Source organism: Haliaeetus leucocephalus, unplaced genomic scaffold (assembly GCF_000737465.1).
Source record: "Haliaeetus leucocephalus isolate CR32 unplaced genomic scaffold, Haliaeetus_leucocephalus-4.0 Scaffold21, whole genome shotgun sequence".
NCBI classification, from domain to species: Eukaryota; Metazoa; Chordata; class Aves; order Accipitriformes; family Accipitridae; genus Haliaeetus; species Haliaeetus leucocephalus.
In genome coordinates, this window is record NW_010972457.1 from 3,125,563 (window position 1) to 3,138,219 (window position 12,657).

General features: G+C 39.2%; 1 protein-coding gene across 9 annotated transcripts in view; it reads right to left on the reverse strand.

Moving 5' to 3' along the window:
- WDFY3 (WD repeat and FYVE domain containing 3) overlaps positions 1-12,657 on the reverse strand; it is a 183,248-nt gene that overhangs the window by 80,044 nt on the left and 90,547 nt on the right. For 7 of the 9 annotated variants that reach the window (XM_010576267.1, XM_010576249.1, XM_010576232.1 and 4 more), the window contains 3 exons: positions 9,485-9,678; positions 6,856-7,313; positions 4,700-4,783 (listed from right to left, as the gene is read on the reverse strand). In XM_010576267.1, the coding sequence (XP_010574569.1) occupies positions 4,700-4,783; positions 6,856-7,313; positions 9,485-9,678 (736 nt within the window). The remainder of the gene's footprint in view (positions 1-4,699; positions 4,784-6,855; positions 7,314-9,484; positions 9,679-12,657) is intronic. The other 2 variants (XM_010576259.1, XM_010576285.1) reach the window with 2 other exon arrangements.

Sequence of the window (12,657 nt, forward strand, 5' to 3'; positions counted from 1 at the left end):
TCTATGATTCTATGAGCAGCTTACTGAACATAGACTTTCAAGATAGTACTTTAGAAGCAAAAGATAGCTCGAAAGGCTCATGCTCACCACAAACAAACAAAACAAAACAACAACAACAAAAACCCACCCCCCCCACGAAAACCACCCATAATTCTCACAGTATTTATCATACATGCTTATTTGTAAGAAGAAAGAAAAAACTCTATGCAGTAATTTTTCTTGAAGACTAAATAATGCCTGCCGTTTTACCAGAAGTGAGTCCAGCTAAAAACAAGTCTCTTCCTATCAAATCAGTCGTAAGAGGCATTTCCTCTCTTGTTCTCAGTGACAGAGATTTACCTAACCCCTAACTCTAACAGAAATAACACTCAGACTCGCTGTGCTTCACCCACTGGGCACTTCCAACAATGAAATCTTTTCTCTTGGGAGAAACAGGACATAGATGGGAGATGAGGAAGGCTCCAAGTACAATTCTGTCCTAAACATTCTGAAGGTTCCATCTCAAACACACACACAACCCCCAGCAAGAAATGTCATTTGTGTGGGAAGGCTGAGGCAATGGATTATTTAGCCTAAGACAGGACACTAGGAAGTACAGAACAATCTTCTTGCGCTGGCAGGAAAATGGGCTGGATAAATAATGTTCCAACAAAAGTGTTCCTATTGAAAATGCTCATGGCAGATCAACAACACCTTGGCATCTGAACAATCCAAGAGCACTTTTTAAAAGAGGGTTTTTGAAGAAAGATGAAATTACTGATGCTTTACTCATTCAGCTAATACAGCAAACATGAAATAGTGTGGCGATTCTATTGTAATCAACCACTAAAAAAAAAAATCTGCCCATGTTTTACAAACTCTAGCCATCAATTTCCTAAACTTCTCTAGCAGACTCACCATTTGAAACATCTGGCAGGTAGAGAAATCTTCATTAATTCCAGTTAATTTTAAGGAGACAAGAACGGCAGAACAACTGGTAATACCGTCATAGAGAGATGTTATCTCAACCCTTTTTCCCTGTCTTAATGCAGAGATTGAAACATGGGCAATTGTTTCTCATGGATCCTAACAGCACTGTTCTTCACCTGAAGAAGAAAACTGCTACCTCTTTCCAATGTCACCTTGAGCGTCTCAATGCAATTTCTACAGGATACTGTTTAAAAACTAAATATCTATTTGAATTTAAGAATGCTTTTCAGTCTAGTGAAATTCCACTCCCCAAGACATTCCTGAAGATCAAGCTTCTGTCCACTTTTAAGCACAAATTTTACTTCTAAGCATCCTGATCTGCACTATCTCATTCACCTCATTAGGTAAACTGTGACATTATAACATGTTAGTACAGGGAGAGCCTAACAAAAACCCCAGCCATTGCTCAGTATGATCCACGAGCAAGCATGTGATCCTGGCCTCAAAAGGCCTGGACTTCCACATTACATACAAACTGAAAAGGGGATACAGTCAAGACTAGGCAATTTGCTTTTCTGTCAGCAATTTAAGTAAAAGTTACGCCCCTAAAGCATATGTTATTGAAAGTTTTTCACATAATTTTAAAAATACCTTCCATGTTTAGTTTTTCCATATAAGGAGTACTTGTATCAAAACAAACAAACAAAAAAGAACAGTTCAAGAAGAGTTCTCTAGGAAAGGAAAAAACCCAGATTCTACAAAATCCTGCCAAAGTATTCAGCGAATGTTACAGGTCTGTCGGTCAGTGCAGAACGTGCAATAAATTAATTTAGCCATCCTTATACATTCTTTATATGATCCCTTTAAGGGAGAAGAAAGGAGGAAGTGGACAATGGAAAAAGGCAGTGTACTGAAGACAACACATAGATCTGTCTAATTTAACAAAAAATAAAACTGAAGACAATTCCAAACTGAAATTTTATAATTAAGTACAACTCTTGATGAGAATTATAACACCATTTTCGTCTGGAAAGAAATAAGTATTGTAGATAAACCCTCCGCATATCATTCCCCAAGAGTGACCACCATCCAAATTTTGTAAAATAAATGGCTAACAGTATTTTAAAGCTACATTCTACTCTGTACTTCACCCTGTCAGGCCCAAAGCATCCTCTCAAAAAAAAAACCCAACAAAAAAACCAAACCAAAAACCACCCTGTCAAGGCAAGTTTTTCCTGCCAAAATTTACAGCAATCAAACAGCTGGCAAAGCTGTAGTTCTTGATTCAAATTATACAGGAGGGTTGGAAGAACAATGTATTCCAGGTCACAGGGAGGACACCTATGTACCGCCATCCCAATGCATGGGCTGGAGGACTCCTACCTACGCTCGTTTACATAAAGGATAACACTTGGAGGGCACCACTCCTCAGGGAAATACAGCTTTGAGAAGTGGCAGGCATGTCTGAGAGAGAATATTAGCATATCTATGTATCCAGAACTGTTCTAGACTGTGTGCATCAAAACCAGAACTGTACTATTTTTTTTTATAAGAATTATTTGTGTGCACAGTGTCTGCTTGCTCTTTTAGCCAAACAACACAGGGCTCTCCCTCAGGCATCTGTCTTGAGAGTCAAAAGGCAGAAAACCAGGCCACAGCAACAAGGGAGATCCCCAGGAAGCAACGTAAAGGAGACAGAAAACAATAAGAGAAGAGCAAACACTTCTCTCAGAAGAGTCAACTTTGACAGAATCTGACCGTATCTGACATTTAAAAAGAGAAAAAAAGAAAATCAAATAATATTGGACTACAAAACCCAAGTTGCTTATTTTTGAAAGTCGGAAGATCCCAGCTACTGGCACTGAATTCACTAGGAATGACAAACACAATGCTGAACAACCACAACCGTGAGAAAGCAGACAGCTGCTCAAACAGACTTTTTGAAAAGCCTAGCCCTGTCTATTTTTTTACTGGAAAACCAGCTTTTACAGAAAGGATCTGAAAAGTGACACAGGCCAGCATGATCATTCTTTCTGTCCACTTTTGCTTTGAGTCTTATACAACTGGTTATCACCCAAAGGCCTTTTCTAGTTGTGAAGATCCATGTCAAACACACTCCTTTACCTTCAGCAAGTAGCCACGTTACTGTACTGGTGCTTACCTGAATTGCCCAAAGCATCCCACAGGGATACTGACTTTTTAAACTATCCAATCTTTATCTCACCTTATACCATACGGTTTTCAAATAACTGCTTGCATTTTCAGTACTATAGAAAACAAACAAAGGAAGTCTAACATATATATTCATAATACGTCTATTTACATTTTAATTACCAGGCTGCATCAGCTACCCATCTGGCACTTTTTTATTCATCACACCCTGGAATCAGCTCCTGTTCGGCAGGCATTGCGTGTGTTCTGTTGCAAGCCTTTGCATACCTGTGCATTTGAGTAATTCAGTGAACTTGAGCAGCCATGCCAGTTACACCTGGGAGAACAGCAAAATGTAGTAAAGGAAAGGGCAATGTATAATGCTAGAGGTTAATACCGGGGCTGAAGCTGTAAAAAGCCTCCACAGGAAATGCTGTTTTCTTTCAAGTTTCTTCAGAGTAAATGAGAGGGAAAGGAGTTTGGCAGCTAAGGTTTTTCTCTGTGAACCGCAACTGCTATGTTTGTTCCTAAATGCCTCAGTGTTCTTAGAAAAGAAATGACAGTCTAAGAGGCTCTGAATTATTGGGAAAGTGGCCTTGTCCAAGCCAGTCCCTGCAGAATATCCAGGTATGACTCACATAACGTCACTCAGCAAGACAGAAAAAGGCTTCTCTTTACTAGCCTGCTTGAGTACAAACATTTCCTTTCAAAGCAGTTTCCAAAAGCAGCCTTGGTTGCTTCCTTTTGCAAATATTTTACATTCCAAACATGAACCTTGTGAACTTTAAGCTGTACACCAAGCAAGAATGACCATGTTTTCCACACATGGCACCTGCAGCTTAGATAACACACAGTCTTTCAAATGTCTTATTAGCCTTCAAAAGCAAATCTCTGCCTAATCTGCATCTTCAGATAATAAATGGCTGCCCCTTTCCCTGGGGCTCCAGGAAAACTCTCCTTTTCATGACTTGCACAGGTCTGTAAGTGACACTGTTGTTGAATCAGTAAACTTTTTCTTTTTTTTTTAAAGAAAAAATAATCTACCAGACACTAGTAGCTTGGGAGGGGAAGTGGGTGCAAGGATTTCTGAATTGTGCCATTTGTGCTTTCTTTCCAAACCTTTTAGTTTAGCATGCCTCTAAATCTTTTGGTAGTTAAGTACTGACAGGTTCATTCTTTATTTTTTATTCTGTGTAATTAGTAACAAATGAGCACCTTTACAAGCTATCCACCTTCCTACTGAAAGTACCTTTTCTTGAAAAATCAGTCAAAAAAAAAAGAAATCCTGTTGTATTAATTGATCTAATAGCATAGTCTGAACTTCTTTTAACTGCTCCTGAAAGTGTAATTTATGCCTCCCTTAGATTCCTTATACTTGACCTTATTTGGTTTTGAATTATGAACTTAAGTGCTTCAGGAGTCTGGAGACATCTCTGATCTCATCCATTACCATCACTACCTAGGATTCACTATGAAACATACCTTTGCATTTATTTTATCCAGTAAACACACAAGTGAAAAATGCACACCTCAGAAAAAAATAGCAACTTGAGAGAAAAAAAACCAAACCCAAACTAAGAAACACAACAGTAAGAGAGAAATCAGACGCAAGATCAACTTCTCTTTGAAGGGTCGGTACCTTTTCCTGGACAAAGCTGGCGTACCCCAGGGAGAGGGGAGAGAAGTCTCATTTGTCAGGCAAGGAGGGATCTGTTCTGCACGACTACAGACAAAACAGACAGGGGGAGGACAGAGAGGTTAGAGAAGAAACCAGAGGCCATAAGCTTGTTAGTTCTACAAAAGCACCAATAAAATCATTACTAGGATCCATTTTCCAGAAACAACAAGGACTACAAAGGACGCTACTGAACAACACGGATCAGGTACACACATGGACATGCAAAGCATGTACTTGTTTTATGGCATGACTCTGCAGTGCTTATTCATTACTCCACAGAGGTTTACTGATATGACCACACTAGCAAAACAGAACATCTTTCAATGTTAAACAGCAGAAATTGAGAGGAGAAAGTAAAGCCTCAGTAAATTAAGTATAACCAACATGGGTCAGAAATAAAATCAATGTAAACTTTAGAAAGAATGATGATAGAAGAAAGAATGCAGTCACTGAAGACGACAGCAAAAAAAAGGTAACTTAACAAGGTAGCTTATGCAACAACACCATGGGATTTACTTACCCCACTGATTCCTCAGACTACTGCTAGCCAGTGTTGTAACTTCAACAGTATGTGCAACACATTCTTAATACACATTTTCCTCCTCCTATCTGAATACTTTAATTTAAAATGAGATCAAGTAAATTGATTTCTGTACTTGGCTTTTGGGTTTTTTTGGGGGGTGGTATTTTTTTTGTTATTTGTTTTTCGTTTTTTTTAAACAAGAGAAAAGCATTAAGATTTGCTGCTTTGGAGGTGTTCATCAAGAAAAACATGAAGTTTGTACTTTACTAGTCACCTAGTTTAAGAAAGCCTGAGCAACTGGCAGCTCTATTAATATCTCAACATACACAGCCACAGCTTCAACACTTGGAAAATCAGATGCTGTGTTTGACTAACTAGGTGGCCTGTCTTACTAAAACAGGGTCATATGCATTAAATAGCTGGGGTGAAGAAGCTCCAAGGTCCCAGATATGAAGCTTAGGTCTGCGTTTTACTTTTCTGTACCTTAAATTATGGGCAAGAAGTACTTTTAGGACAAGTCAATCTTCAACACATACTTCAGTATGTTTTGTTGTCATTTTGAATCAATTTTAAGACACACATTACTGTTCATTTCAAATCTCAAGTATAATTTAAATTCTAGTTGTTTAACTGTTGGAGTGTCTCCCGGTTAAGTTTAGAAAACAATAACTTACAGACTAGCTAGAACTTTAAAGAACATGCCAATCCATCTAAAACAAGCTGTCTAGTCTGGATGGGTTTAGTAAGGAGAAAAAGAGGCTGAGGGGAAACCTCATCGCTCTCTACAACTATCTGAAAGAAGGTTGTAGTGAGGTGGCTAACAAGTGATAGGATGAGAGAAAGCAGCCTCACATTGTGCCAGGGGAGGTTTAGATTGCCTATTAGGAAAAATTTCTTCACCAAAAGGATCATTCGAGCATTGGAACAGGCTGCCCAAGGAAGTGGTTGAGTCACCATCCCTGGAGGTATTTGAAAGATCTGTAGATGTGGCACTTAAGGACATGGTTTAGTAGTGGACTTAGCAGTGTTAGATTAACAGTTGGACTCGATGATCTTAAGAGCCTTTTCCAACCTAAATGATTCTAGGATTCTAATTTCGTCATGATATTATCTAATTACTTACTTTACAGTCCCGTATCAAAGAAAACATGAAGTTAAGGTGTGACATTCAACAACTAATTTTTCATTTGACTTAATAAAAGCATAAAAATCTAGTAGTTCTGTATGATAAAGCAACCAGACAGTGTGCCTATGAACCAACAGGTTGCTTCAACACATCAAATATAACCATATACTGACATCTCTATCTTAATTGCTGTCATGACAAAAACATTCAACATCAGAGAGAATGCTGCATACCCTGGAGAACACCAGCAAGCTAAGTCAATATTTGGTCAGATGTTGACACCTTATATTCCTCTCACTGGAGTGAAGGAACAAAGAAATAGATTAAAATGGAAATACAAAAGCCTGCAATGAACATATTTGAAGAAAACTATTTTGGGGAACACCAGGGTGGGAGTGGGGGCAGGTAGGGCGGGAAGAGGGGGAAAAAAAAAAAAAAACCAAAAAACCCAAAAAGCAAAGTTCATACCTGTCAAAAGAATCTGTTGCTACTTTGTAGAGGTAAATAAAAAGTTTGCTGCAGTGTCTTAGTGTAGGTGACACAGAATCCAGGGATATTAGGTCATCCTCCAAAAGTCTTTGAAATAGTTGTGTATTTGAAGGGAAGACATTCAAGGGACTTATTTTTCTCAAGTCTGAGAAGCAGCCAAGTAATCGAACAGCATCTGCCAGTTTTTCATACTGGATCTCTGTTTTGAAGAAATGAGAGTTGGCTGGCTCGTAGCGCATTGCTGCAGTCAATGTGCAGAACACAGTGTGAAGCAGTTCAAACACTTGATTCTGGTTTACTTTCTCCCAGCCATTCTTAGGCGGCGAGCACAAAGATCTTTCCATAGCAACAAGTAAAGATGTGACATACACAAATCCACCAACTTTTCTAAAAACAGTTCTTGTGCGGTGACTTTCTCTCAGCACTGACAGTAGGGCCTATGGACAAAACAAACAATCAAAACAAAGAAGAAGAAAAGCAGCAGCATTACAAACAGCTTGAAAAAAGGTAGGAAAGTTTTTGTTTGATATGCTAGCAAAATTCTCATGTCATTTGTCAGAATTTGGTAACATGTGAAGTCTCCAAATATCAATTTTGTACTGCAAGAGTCCCCATTCTCAAGAGCTTACAAAATAAAGAGTGGGGGAAAAAGTAAAGCATTGCCCCTAATTTAGCAATAAGAAATTAAGGAGATAAATAAATCTGCCAGCAAAAAAAGACTTGACCAAGCCTAGAATGGAACCGAAAATCCCCAGGTAATTCCTTTAGTGATAAGGCAGAGAATATAGCTATTAGAAAGGAATCTACTCTGCCATCATACTTCACAAACAATTTCAAACAAGAGAGGGCAAACAACTGCCTGTAGCACTAAGAAAATCTAAACCTTGGAGCATCCTAACACATCCTAACATTTCTGGTCTCCCAGAAATCTACAATGCATAAGCACCTAGCAGCTACAAAGCCACAACAGCACTCCAAGATAACAATGGCAGCAAAGAATTAGCCAAAAAAACCCCACTTAGTTTTACCCTTCCTCTATAACAAAACCCATAAATCTCTGAACTGAGTGAAACTTGACTTTAAGAGTTGATGTTCAAAAATAAGCCTGAGAGAGTGAGAGAGAAACAAAAATGGATAAAACCTTACTTGCTGAACAAATACAAAGCCACAGTATATACAGTGGAAACTAGACAGATCTAGGTACTAGAGAATAATACTCATTTATCTGTGAAATCAGGGAGTGGGGAAGCCTATCCACCCAACCAAAAACAAACAAAAAACCAGCTGTCATGGGAAGTTTGACCCATATGTGAATATGGAATGTAGAAGAAAGTCTCTCTACATGAAGCAACACAAACAACAGAAAAATGTTATTAATACAGAAAAATAGGCTAGGGGGGTGGGGGGAATCTTTTGCGACCAAGTTTACTTCTTCAGAATCACGCTTTTGGGGTTTTTTTTGGGGGGGGGTGGGGGGTGTGTGTGTGTTAAAGCACTCAGAAGATGGGTAGTCAAATAGTTAGACTGTCATTCTTTTGAAGGCAGTATCTCATTTCCTGCCAAGCCTGGATAAACAGTAAGAGACACATCACTGCACCATTCTGGGTTGTCAGTTTCATAACCAAAACTTCTGAAAACAGCACCAATGGAAGACAAATACAACAGGTCAGATCAAGGACAGAAACCCTGACCTTGGATGTTAAATCTATTAGGGAACTGCAGTATCCTTTCTCTCCCCTTAAGTATCGTGACTGAAACATGCTCAAAAATGACTGGAGACCTTGATAGACAAAACATGTCAAATGAATCATTTTATTACTAGCTTTCCTTTCTGTCTTTTGGAATAATATGAAGCTGCTCATCTGCCAGAGAAATATTACAGCTCCTTTTAACAGAAATGAACCTAGATGTCTCAGTTCTCTCTGGTAAGACTCATTTACTTACTACTTTCCTCAGCTTTTCTACCCTAAAATAACAGTATTATGTCAATTTACCAAAAAAACCATTAGCTATTCTGAGAAGAAATTGTGGGTCTAGACTAGCAGTCAAAAAACCTAATGTGATAGAAAACAGATGAGAGACTTCTCTCTTCCTCTTCCACTCACAGCCTTACTTTCCTACCTTTCCACTATTTTGCTTAAGCAAGTTCTTCGGCTTTATCTTCTACTATGGTCCCTATGATTTACATTTATATTAACTAATTCAGCATTTTTAACTAATTGGTGAAATAAAGTAAGTCTGCCACAGGAAAATGCATGCCAGCACTGAAAATAAACCTATGTGTTACATGCTTGCTCTTTTACCCCATGTATTCTCATCATTTTTAACTGAATAACACTCTGCCAGGGAACATTATTGTTACTGTAGAACCTCATTTCCTATCCACAGAGGCTGATTACAAATGATGATACTAAAAACACATACTCATTCACTAGCCTTCATCTCTGATTCTGAAACCTGCCATGGACAGATGGAAGAAAATAATAACCATGCATCAAATGTACGCATTTCAACTCCAGAGACAATCTATCCAATCCAATCCCCTTCTTAGTGTTTTCTTTTTAAAACAGTGCTTAGGAGCAAGAGTCCTGAGCAGTACTTCATTTACCCTTAAGATGTCCGTTTTCAGCTGCAGTTCCGTAGGTGGAGCCGAGTGCATCAGTCCCAACAAAGTGCCCATATCATCTTCTCCACTAGGTGATAACACCAACTGCTGGATGATCATCAGGGCATGCTGTCGGCACTGGGGATACTTTACTATGTTGTGCACGCATCTCGCACCACCAAACTCCCTGAAAATACCTACTCAGAAAGGGGGTGGTGGGGATAAGCGCATAAGGAGTATGAAAAATACAATCAGTAACAAATAATGACAACAACAAAACATGAAAGGTGTTTATTTTCATTTCTACAGCTTGACTGGCAGGATTTTAGCTCTACGGATGTTTAATGACTTATTACTATTTTTCCTCTCCTACCACAAACAAAAATAGAACTTGAACAATATTCTTCTGACAATATTTTTCACTACAGGTGTTGAGTACAAAGATGCAGGTCAGTTCTAAGAATTTCCTCAATAATTCTGTTACTCCAACAGTAGTTATTCTTTTCATGCTAGAGCTCAGAGAGTCACAAGATGAAACAAAGAAAAAAATAGAGCAAACCCTCCATCTTTAGTGAAGACTATATGCTGTCTTCATTAAGGATAGCATTTATTTTACATTTAGTTCATTGCCAAAAATATAACTAGGCTGCTTCTGGACGAGACAAGCAAACTGGGAGCACTGGCTGAGAAGCAGTTCAGTCTATCCACAAGATTTGTAAGAGCCTGCAAAAGTTTTCTTGTGGCAAGACCTCTCTCTGTAGAGATAAAGCCTAAGTCAAATAATGGTTCTCAAGCTTACTGGATACTCAGAAGAACCCATGTGCAATATTGATTCTGAAAACATCATAAAACCCAAACTGGAATATATATGGCACATATAGTGTTTGTTTAGTACAGTGTCAGCACCTAGAATACTGCCTATGTTAATTACTGAAGATGAAAACAGGGTAGGTAATGGATCTATACTGCATCAAAAGGGATCATTTTCCTTGTGACCATAAACTAAAAGAGCAGTTCAAATGACCAAGCTCAGGATTAACAAGCTAGTCAGGACAATGTTTATTCTCTCTAATGTACATATACAAACCTTAGTTCCTCTATCCATTTCTGATTTCCTGCCTCCTGCTTTCTTTGATGTTCTTTGGATGAGACAAGGACTAAGGCAAAAGGAGAAGCCTCACACCCTGGGACAGTTAAGTTGGTTGCATCCCTTTACAGGCAAAGCACATCTCCTCAGCGGTCAGGTCTCTTGTTCTCAGAGAGACTGAGGTAACATTTGATATTTCTCCCACTCTCAGTCAAGATTCTCGACCATCCAGTGAACCTGTCTGGGTCTGGACACCCAAACTTCTTGTTTGAAATTCAGTTATCAGTTATGCAATATTCAGGAAACCTTATCAGAGATACTGGTTTAAGATCAGTAAACAAGCTTTGAGTGTGGTATGAAGTACTGCAAGGCTGCATAATACCTATTTATGCCTCTCTGTGATGACCTAAAACCTCTGCTGGCATCTGGATACAGTGCCACTGGGCTTACATCCCAGTCACGCTGCACAGACAGGAACCACAACTTCTCCAAGAAATGGTTTCTTAACTCCTCCTGTACAGCCCTGTCATACTCCTGAACCTGGAGTGCTACTGACAAAATGAGGCCCTTGAACTACCCAGGAGTCCTCAGAAACAACATCTGTAGCGTCATCCCACAGTCCTGATGCATTTTACACTACCCTCTGTTGTTTCTCTGGTGGATACTCAGAGACTAACTCAGTACCAAGAAGTAGCAATGAGGTACTGATAGCTGCTTCAAGCTTCCTAGGTGAGGTCAGGAACGCTGTTTAACAGCGGCAAAGGATTTGTCACAAGTCAGTTGGATGCTACCACGGTCCGATCATAACCCATACCTCACAGGCACAATGCTCAGGTACCACAGACCCTGACACCACACAGGTATATATAGTCCAGTTCTGTGAAGCAAGACCTGCCGCTTCTAAAATATGAGGCAATTCCAGTCCTTCAGAGATGTTATTGTCACATACTTACACCACCTCCTCTCATTCATCCTTAGAAATCAAACAATCCTGAATTTTTGGGGGTTTGGGTTTGTTTCTCCCACACCCCACACTTCCCAATTTCTCCTTATATGGAAGCCCCCACATGTACCTTCATGCCACTCCTTTCTGACTCATTTCTAATTCTGCCTTTTCTTACATGACAAAACCAAAGCTGAGCAATAAATGTACAACTGTGTAATTGATTCATGCAATTTATCTGTAATCTATACCAATACCTCTCTAAAACCTTCTTATTTCAGCCTAATTCACTTGCTTCTTGGTTCATCATTGAACAGATTCATCTAGTAAATCAAAGATAAGGTTTTTTTCCTTTCCATTGACAGGAAAGGTAGCTTGGTGGACAAAAGGGAAGTGGCAAAGGAGACACATCTCAACTTCAGCAAAGCTTCTGGCAGTGTCATCCAGAGCGTTATCATAAGCAACATGACAAAATGGTCTAAACGCAATCATGACAGACTGAACATATAACTAATTGAAACATCAGCTTGGAGTAACCTCTGCTTTGCTGCAATGCGTTTCTGTTTTGACTAAGGGCATGCAACCGGGGTTTATCTTGAGTGCCATGAATAATGCCTTTCCTAATGGAATGAAGAACTTACTTATCAAGTATGTGGACAAAGCCAAGCTGGCAGATTTTGTAACTGCTCAGTGGGCAGAATTCAAAAGCCATCTTAGAAAGTGGTTTGAAACCACAAGCTGAAATGCAACAGAACTTGAAAACAAGTGATACAGTGAAATGGCATAGACAACACTGGAGGTTACTCCAACACTGGGCCTAAATTTAAAAAAAAAAGTTTGCCCAGGCAAAAGCAGAACAGAAACAAGTTACAAGCTTTATGTCATTAGCCCAGGAACTAATGTTTAAACAGTAAGCTGTCAACCAAGCCGGACAATTTTCAGGATTTCCTTCTTAAACATTTGTCACAGATTGTAGTTTCTGCTACTTAAATGAAACCAAAACCAAAACCAGAAGTAAGAAAACACCAGTCAGAATTGAGAAAAAGGAAAAAAAAACCCAAACCCCTGCTAAAGTAAGTATGTTTCATGGCCTCCAAGGCCAGAAATTTCCTGGTTCCTTACAGTGGTGTCTGTTTCCCCCCACCT